This window comes from Agrilus planipennis, unplaced genomic scaffold (genome assembly GCF_000699045.2).
Source record: "Agrilus planipennis isolate EAB-ADULT unplaced genomic scaffold, Apla_2.0 scaffold173, whole genome shotgun sequence".
NCBI lineage: Eukaryota > Metazoa > Arthropoda > Insecta > Coleoptera > Buprestidae > Agrilus > Agrilus planipennis.
In genome coordinates, this window is record NW_020438948.1 from 419,921 (window position 1) to 429,724 (window position 9,804).

At 32.4% G+C, this 9,804-nt stretch overlaps 1 protein-coding gene and 1 long non-coding RNA gene across 5 annotated transcripts; one reads left to right on the top strand and one right to left on the bottom strand.

Moving 5' to 3' along the window:
• Positions 1-115: 115 nt before the first annotated feature.
• On the bottom strand, positions 116-1,557 carry LOC108739571 (transmembrane protein 39A-B; the record flags this gene model as incomplete). Its single annotated transcript, XM_018473545.2, has 5 exons — positions 116-402; positions 476-781; positions 835-1,060; positions 1,116-1,208; positions 1,463-1,557. Coding segments are annotated over 5 exons (957 nt in total), but the record flags the coding sequence as incomplete, so codon positions are not given.
• Positions 1,558-5,859: 4,302 nt separating this feature from the next.
• Positions 5,860-9,271, top strand: LOC108739588. 4 transcript variants are annotated; one of them, XR_003231186.1, is made up of 7 exons: positions 5,873-6,810; positions 6,905-7,083; positions 7,432-7,563; positions 8,285-8,362; positions 8,486-8,646; positions 8,872-9,162; positions 9,232-9,271. It is a non-coding gene; the product is annotated as an uncharacterized LOC108739588 (long non-coding RNA). The 4 variants fall into 4 exon arrangements; XR_003231184.1 differs by having other exon boundaries at positions 5,875-6,810; positions 8,247-8,362; XR_003231183.1 differs by having other exon boundaries at positions 5,860-6,810; positions 7,432-8,362.
• Positions 9,272-9,804: the final 533 nt, after the last annotated feature.

Consider the following 9,804-nt stretch of genomic DNA (forward strand, 5'->3'; position numbering starts at 1 on the left):
AATTATAATTAAATTTAAAGATACCAGCCACAAGAAATAAAATGCATAAAAACCTGGTCAAATACTTTATTCATAAAACGTACAAAAAATTAGACTATAAAATAAAAATCTGGTATTCATTTAATCGTTTATTTTTAAAATAAATATACAAATAGAACTTAAAATTTAATTACCAGTAATTTTATTCTGCATTACCTGTTCGGCTCTGTAAATTTTTAAACTAACTAAATAATCTCTTGCCACTTTAAATAAAGTGTAATAATTGAAAAACATCAACAGAGTAACTGATACAATGCAGTACCAGTAAGTGCTCCTTATTAGAACAATTAATTGAAATAAAACCAGTGAAACTTGAATACCTAAAATGCCACTAAGGGCCACTGAGGGGTTCTTAAAAATGCTCTAAAAATTGTTTACAAATAGTTACTAATAACTTTCAAATAATTCAGGTAATGAAAATTAAAATTCAACTTACATAAAATCGGGAATATGTGGTATTTCCTGGCTCTGCAGCATTAGATTCACCATGGGCCCTATACACGTCTCTACCATAACGGACAAGAGCCCCATGAGGCCATAACATGTCTTCCTGCCAGCAGTACGCCACTGGCAAGTGAGATCTAGACTCAGTTTTGTCCCAACTTCCCAAATGTATAGCGGAACGATGTAAAGTATCACAATAACGCAACGGTAATAGATGAATAAAATATGAAGTAAAAGAACCCAACCAAATAAAAACTACATGCTGTGAAGCCCAATACACATCATAGTAGAGAAAATTCTGTAATTTTAACAAATAAAAGACGCAAACCTCAAGTTAACATTTTGGATTACCTGAACGAAACAACAAGGAATAAATCCAGCATAATAAGTTGTTAAAACAGAACAAAACAAAATTTGTTTCATTCGTTCATTAAAATTAGCTTTCAGGCTTTCGACTTCACTTCTTATCTCTGAACTGTTTGATGAGCATGCATGAAGTGAAAGAGCATCCTCGATTTTTATCAGTTCAAAAAATGGAACAATATTAAACCCAAACAGTATCAGATAAACACATATACTAAAATTTTCCTTAGTTAATAGATTATAACAAGGAGTTATAAATAGTTTCTTACGGGTAACATAAGTAGAAAATGTTTACGATAGCATGATTATGAAATGCACAGGAGGCCGACAGAACACCGACAATTACCCCAAACAAAAAGAACCTAAAATTACCATTGTTAATGTAAGACCGACAATTATCAAAATCAAATTGCACCTTAATGAAAATATGGCCCACTCTCTAATTTTTTTTGGTAAGACACGTTCAATAAATTTACATCCAATAACATACACAAGCCTTCTTGCAAACAAGTACAGAATAAATGCAACTAGGTTTTTATCAATTAAATAAAAATTCTGTAAAACATTTATAATGATTTTAAATCAACTTGTACTTACTAAAAATAACCAAACTTACCACGGACTGTTTTGTGTAAGAATGGGGTAGCCACCATACACTTCTATATAAATGTAAAAATTGCAAACCTGCTGATACAGAAGCGTAAAGAAAAGTTAATAATTCAAACACAATATCATTTTCTACAGGCGTTGTGGGAAACGGAATATGTTTGGGTGCAGGGGGTTGTTCCAATCCTGGTAATGTGGGCACAGAAGGGCCTAAAGGCGAATAACGATTACCTGACGTCTCACTAGCATTTATAGGAATAAGTGCAGGAGCCACAGTAGTCCGAACTGTTCTTGGAAGTCTTCTAGCACTTGGCATTTCAGCTCATTTGAAAATAACAAGTAACCATGAAGGATATAACGACCGACAGAGAAATAACCCTAAACAGCAGCCATAGATGATAGATCAAGACACGCCATTTACAAAGACATGCTTTATCTATGGACACGCTTTAACACCATAGACTCATTCATAGAGCACGCTTCAACAGTCAATATTTCTTTAATTTATGATACGTTTACGACAATAAACATTCCTGTGAACTAGCACCAGATATAAATAATCCTCTGATTTAAACTATACCAATAGATTGCGCGTCGTTTGCGGGTTGTAAATCTGTAAGTGTTATGATTGTTCGTTCAAGAGTTCTGTTAAAGAAAAGTAAAATTGGTTCCGGTGCAGGTGGAAGTTAAATGTCAATTTATTCAAATGCTTTCCCTTATCTATGCTTTTAAAATAAGGTATATATAGTCTATGGTTCTGTCTTTTTCTTATCTATGCTTTTGAAGTAAAGTGTAGAATCTATGCTTTTGCTATATCTATGTTTTTGATAACCTATCACCCTTTGTGTATCTATTATCTATGTAACCTATTGTCTTAAAAGTGATTCATCGTCTCCATTTTAACATTGTGCTCAATTTTTTGTAATTTACGCTAAATGAAAGCAATGAAGTAGAAAGATATCGTTTTTCCTGAAGTTGTTTTCTTCATCATATAACATTATACTGTTAATATTCAACTGATGAATGAGCACTTGAAAATTTATTAATTTATACTCGCATTGAATCAACAAAGTGTTGCCAAAGGAAGGGTTTATGGTAATAAACTGGTAAGTAACAAAATCAATTGAAAGTAGTAAATGGAGTCCCAGAAACTTCAGTTTCTTAGACATTTGCAACTTACTTCAACAGACAACTTTTAAACAACGTTTTAGAAATGGCAAAAGCAGAATTAATGTGAAACTGACATTTACATTGTGAAAATAAGCATAATAAGTATATTCTATTTCAATATGAAAATCAGAAGAACAGTAGTTAATTTGGTAATTTTTTACATTAGTTGACATTGGAATTGAGACATGAAGTTTAGTCAGGTAGGTAGTACTCACCAAGTGAAGTAGTGTAGTAGTATTTACTAGAATTTTGTTTATTATTTGTTTAAAAATGAATGTGAGTGAGATACAGGCCCTTAAAGTTTTCTTAATCGGAGGAAATACCGGTAGGTACGGCCCTGGCTTCAGCCTTCCGTCAGCTGTTCCCGCCAAACATCGTTTGTCCTAAAACATATCTTCCTAACATTATTCTAATGTATCAGCCCGCCTTCGGCGGGCAGGGGCATTAAACAAACTCGAGTCTGTCATACATCTACCTAACTAAACAATGACGTCATCAATGCATATTTGGCGAGAANACTAGCTTAAACATACCATCTCTAACCTCTTGTCCTGCATGTTATAGAATTTCCCTTTGTATCCCATCTACACCTGGCGCCTTATTATTCATTAAATTTTTTAATGCTACATCGGACTCTTCTCTCATTATGGAATAACCTAACTCATCTATCTCCACACTATTTTCCTTCTCTAATATATCTCCTAACACAAGGCCTGCGTATAGGTTCTCAAAATATTCTTTCCACCTATCTGCCTTTTCCCCATTTTCTATCAAAATGACCCCTGCCTCGTTTCTTATATTATTACTACTATACCCTACATCTCTAAAATGCAACAACAACAGTAACAAAAATATTTTCCTCATTAATTTGAGGAAATTTATAGTGGTTCAAAATCAAAAAGTGATTTCAAGTTGATGTTGCATATTAACATGGACCACTATTAGTAATTAATAAAACAATGCCTTTTAATTACATTATAAGCCTCATCAGTTTTACCTACTGCAAAATTTTCTTCTACTTTCTTACACCTCCTATCAATTCACTGTTCGTTAGCTGCCCTACACTTCCTAATTATCGGCACCAATTTGGATATTACAAACTCTCATGCTCCAAATTTTATTCGGTTCGGTTAGTAATTTATTGAGACGCAGTGATGAGATCAAATAAGATTGAAACGACCGTATCAATATTGTTTAGGTATATATGAATGTAAACTGTGTCGTCGTTGAAGTACCTTAATAAAGCCTTATCTAACGGTTAAAATACTTCAGTAGCAGTAAATACACACTAGATGGCGATGCGCAGCCTGTATTTGCTAATATACATGGATTATTATTTTAGGCGTTGAGTTTCTTTTTTTTTTTTCAATAAAGTTGATGAAATAAAGAAACGTAACGGTCAATAGGGCCAATAAATGAAACCAATGTGACTTCACTTTTCACCAGATGTTACGCAAAAGTGATTTGGCTTGCTCTCCGCATAAATGGTAACCCTGAACGGGAAGAAATCGTTGAGAAAAAGGATTTCAATCATACATATTGCTTCAACAAGAAATTCTCTACACTTTTCTGAGAACGAAAGGGCACTTATCAGGCGCAGCAGATGGCAACAGCTGCGAATTCTCATACACTCCTATGTGGGAAAATTGTCCATTGTTTATTTTCCCTTTTCCACGCTTCCAGTAAAGGATGGTTTCCCATTTGTTTCGTCTATTTCCGTAAGGAAATTGCGCGTATGTACTTCCTACACCTAAACCTTGCGAAGTTGTTCTTTAAAGAGTGCGATTTGTTTTACGAACGAGCAGAAAATGCGTTGTCAACTTAAGCTGATGTGTTGAAAATGAATAAAAATTTTATTGTAGGGACACGTTGTATCAAATGTACATATAATTATACAATTACTTTATTGTGCTTCCTTCGGCATATTACGCTTTTATTTTTAAGGATATGCGATTGAACTTTTTAATTTGTATATCAAAGATGCTATTAATATTTTTACAGACAAGACTGCTTCAAGGATAGACTTGTAGGGACAAAAGATTAGTATACTTTAATTTGCGGATGATATTGATGTAGCAATAACAGTATCAACATCTAACAAGGAGACAGCTTTAGACCTTATGATGACGTTCTCATGTTGTTGTATGCATATTTTTACTAAAGAATGTAATGCAATAACAATAATTAATTAGGTACAGCATTGTTTTTTATTTTCTTAATTCTTTATGTAAATTAGACGCACGCATTACATCGATCATTAGATAGGTATCATGTGAAAAGTGGGGATGCAAAACAGTGCATTTAAATGAAGAAATCCAAAGTTATTAACAAGAATTAAAAAAGGTATTATCGTTAATCTCATTTAAAGTATACCTCATTTTTTTCCGCATGTCTTGTATGTCTGGGAATTTCCGGAATTTATAACTTAATAGCATCGTATAAAAATCTTTGAACAAAATTTACATTTGGTGTTAAAAACGAATGCTACGTTTTTGATGTTTAATGTAAAAAAAAAATAAAAAAACTTCGTAAATGTACATATTTATTAATTTTGTCGTAATTTAAGATTAGGAATGCCTGGGTATCAAAGGAGATTGTAAAATTAATAGAGGAATGACGAAAATATAAGAGTAGGATATATAAGGAAAGACAAGAAAACTGTAAGACCATAAAGTAGAAAATCATTCGAAAGTGTAGAGAAGCTAAGCAGCGGTGGATAGAAAATAGGCAAAGTGGAAAAAAAAACATAAAACAGGTAGGTACTTAAGATTGATGAGGGTTAAAGTTTATAATATTATATATAAAAAGATTATGAGTGGTGTCAGCACAGGGCAAAGTATTCTTTTAAATTTTAATCATTGATTACTATACATCTATCAAAAAACCATAATGGCCGACATCAGTGACAATGCGACAACAATGGAAAAAAATGATGGCCGACAACTGCAACAATTAGAAAAGAATGATGGCCGACACTACGTCATAATGTAGCAATAAAAATGGCCGGGAGCAGAGGGAAGAACTAATATAATTAAAGGGAATTTTCGAACATTAGGCCACAGTAATAATAAAATATAGGACGAATTGTCATTTTGTTAGAAAATTAGGAAAAGGCTGATAGGCGGAATAAAGAATATTTAAAGACTCCATACGCAGAAAAAGAATTAGATGTACTTAACTTATTTTGCAGTTGGTTATGATTTTTCTTCAGAAATGTCAAAATAAAAATAAAGTATAACTACATTTTTTTACAGGATACATCAATGTTGCATTTGTTTTAATTTATTTTTATAAACCGTAATAGAAACCGCGCGTGCATTTCGACTTTATAACTTATTTAACGAGAAAGGCTGAATTATTCTCTTCTAATAGTGAATCCATTTAGCATTTTATTAAATGTTAAATATTTGAATATGTCAGATGGTTATTTTGTTTAAGTGTGCTCCACAGTATGTTATTTTCCTTTTGATCTGTGTAAGCTCATGGAACGCACCATATTTATCCATAACATAAATTGGGATTGTCCTGCATCTATGATTATTTATTTATCCAACTTAATTTTTTTAAAGTGACGACTTATTGCTATTGTGATATTTTAGTTAATTTTTGGTGTGTTACTTGCTTTACAATGCATATTTTTATACTATTTCATATTTTATTTGTTTAATAGCATGTTAATTCATAATTCTTGTCGATTTCTTGTGGATTGAGCGATAGACAGGAAGAAGAATTTCCGTTTATCGCCAGGTGAGCCTAATGGAACGTACCCTGTTTGTCATTAGCATAAATTAACATCATGCATCTATGGTTATTTCTTTTGACCACAGCTTTCCCTTATCTATGCTATTAAAATAAGGTATATAGTCTATGGTTCTAGTTTTTTCTTATCTATGCTTTTGAAGTAAAGTGTAAAATCTATGCGTTTGCTATATCTATGTTTTTGATAACTTATTGTCTTAAAAGTGATTCATCGTCTCCATTTTAACATTGTTCTCAATTTTTTGTAATTTACGCTAAATGAAAGCAATGAAGTCGAAAGATATCGTTTTTCCTGAAGTTGTTTTCTTCATCATATAACATTATACTGTTAATATTCAACTGATGAATGAGCACTTGAAAATTTATTAATTTATACTCGCATTGAATCAACAAAGTGTTGCCAAAGGAAGGGTTTATGGTAATAAACTGGTAAGTAACAAAATCAATTCAAAGTAGTAAATGGAGTCCCAGAAACTTCAGTTATAGTAGTAATTAATTACATTTTGTTGCCCCGTTTCTATAGAATATCCAACAACTGAGGGAGTTGCAGTTAATTTTAATGCTTTTGAAACCACCAATGCTGCTGGAAATCAATTTTGAAGTCGCCGAAACAACAAATTACCTGCAGTGGTAGTGCTCCTGGAGTTAGTTTGCTCATCACCCTTGTAGATTCTAGAATGCAACTTTTTGAAGTTAATTAAGGTGAGATTATATTGCCATAATTAATATAGAAGTTTGTCCTTACCAGCAGTGTAAAAATTAGGATAATACAAGCAATAGAGCATTTATTATAAATTTTATAAATAATAAGTGATAAAAACGTTGTGTGTATATTACCTTCAATATGGGAACAAAAAGTTAAGGGAAAAGGAATCTTCAAATTTTCGATATAAAATATGTTTATTTTGCTTATTAATGAATGGTACTAAATCATTGACAAGCATATTCATTATTTGTCTCTAACTTCACCAGTACATTGTCATTTAAAATGTTACTATTTTACTTGTTTAAAAAGGGTAGTTAAATAGTTTTTCTTTTTCATTTCTACAGATTGGCCAACAAAAGAGAATTAGGAGTTAATTTTGACCCTAGCAATGACCATAACCAAAGTGTACATTTATTCCTTTCTGAATTTGATTTGCTTTTTGCAAGTTGGAAGTTTATTCTCTGCAGCTAATAAATGTGAGAACTTAGTAGAATTAATATTAACTGCATGTTATTAATTTGTTGCTTATTTTCGCAACACAAGACTTCCTGGAACATTGTGCATTTGGTAGCAAATATATATTGCTTCCTTTCGTTAAAATTGCAAAACTAAATTTTTTCGCAAAAGACCCAATTGGCGTTTATAGCGCCACTACATGTGTTCATTCTGTCATGAAAATTCATAGATAACAAACAAACATTCAAAAAGAACATCGATTAAGAATTGTATGAGGAAATGAGGAAGACTTCTTATATTAAAATTAAAAGTTAACTTACAGCAATGTTGATGTTTAATTTGAATGTAAATTAATTATAGAGTTGACTTGGTGATTTGTTTTTCCATCTATGCTTTCTTTTTGTTTATGCTCTATAGTTTTTCCTTCCCAGTTATCTATATGTCTATAGTATTAATTGAGGTAGTTATTCACGTATCTATGAAATTTATGCACCTTGTTCATGCTTGTTCATCTATTATCTATGCTTGTTCATCTTGCCATTTTGTAATAATCTTGTATTAGAAACGATGTTACGTCGCCATTTTTATAATCTTGCAATTGTACTTGCTTTTCGGTGCGTATTTTCAGTATATTTCATGTTTTTATTCTTAAATAGTGTAGCTTATTCATTTTTCTTTTACATTTTTACATATTGGCGATAAGATTAAGAAATGAAGAGTGGAAAAGTGTTAATTTTTAAGCTACTGAAAAAGCAAGCTGTCTGCTGTGGTGTTCTACCTGTTAGTTTTTCATCTTGAAGAATATGGCAGTTCATTAAGGTGGGCATACATGCTATATTATTTATTTGACATTGATAGATAGAAAGCATTACTTTAACCATGTATAGTGCACGTTATTTATTAGGGAGGCTAAATTAATTATATCTGAATAATCCTCCACAGGAACATTTGAAAAACTAAATTTAGGAGCATTGGTTGTATCAGTGTTCATTAGCTCCAGAAAGTAGATGTACCTACGGTCCTAAAGCTTGAAGGTGCCTTTTTCTCATTGGGAGTGGAGACGGTATGCTGTTGGTTAAGGAAGGATTTAAGACAATGAACTGGTAAGTAACAGTATTAATTAAAAATAGTGAATGAGGCGCAAGAGGCATTGATATTTTAAACGTTTGAGGGTTACTTCAATGGATAACTTTTAAAGAACGTTTCAGAAATGGCAGAAGCAGAACAGAAGAATTATTGTGGAACTGTTCTTTCCGTCAGTGTGAATGTGACTGATTTATTTGCCTTAAAAGTGAAAATTAATTATTTTTTCTTGTCCGTCTCTATAGAGTATCCAACAAATGAGGGAATTGCAGTTAATATCCATGCTACTGAACAACCAATGTTTTTGAAGTCTTCACCTTGCAACATTGTGCAGTTAGTCTTTAATTTTGGCCAAGTGAAGGGGGAGGCCATTGGAAATTAGTATTGAAGTCACTGAAACAAATTGTCTGCAGTGGTATCCTTCCTGAATTTGGTCTGCTCATCGCATTGGTAGACTCTAGAATGCTACGTTCCTGGAGTTGGTTTACTTTCCACACCTGTAAACTTTGGAATGTTACATTCTACAATTAATTAAGGTGAGAATACTTGATATAATTAATTTTAATTGCTCTTTATTAATCTGTTTGCCACCGTATTTGTTTCAGATCGACGTTGGAGAAGACAAAGATGACCCCGTAGTTGAAATAGTTCTTTATCTTGCATGCTCTATCTGGTAGAATTCATTAAGTTGATTTCATTCATATTTTCTTTTTGCATGTTTTTTTGTAGTTAATTTGATTTAGTTATTATTTTGCATGCTTATTTTTGTTCATTTTCTTTAAAGTAATTGTTGATTGTAGATGTTTTTATTTATTTTTTTTCGTATGTATTACTAGTGTAGTAGTAGAACTAACACATTTAGTAGTTGTAGTATAGTCTAACCTTGCTTACCTCTTCGCTTAGCTTACTGCATATTCTTCCTAATTTGCTTTGCATTTACCCTACGAGTTCTACATGATTCAACGTTTCGTTATCGTGTGTGTTTCTTCTCACCCTTGTGGAATTAGGGAGGGCCTCCCCGAACGACTTCCCTTGGGCTTAGCTATTTAGTTGATCTTAAAAGTGTCTTATACACTTTTCGCGAGTCTACTCTAGCGTTACTTCCTTTCAGACAGGGTACAGTGGGTTATCTGGAATAGGAGCAATAGGCGACTGCCCAGCTTGCCTTGGCGAAATCT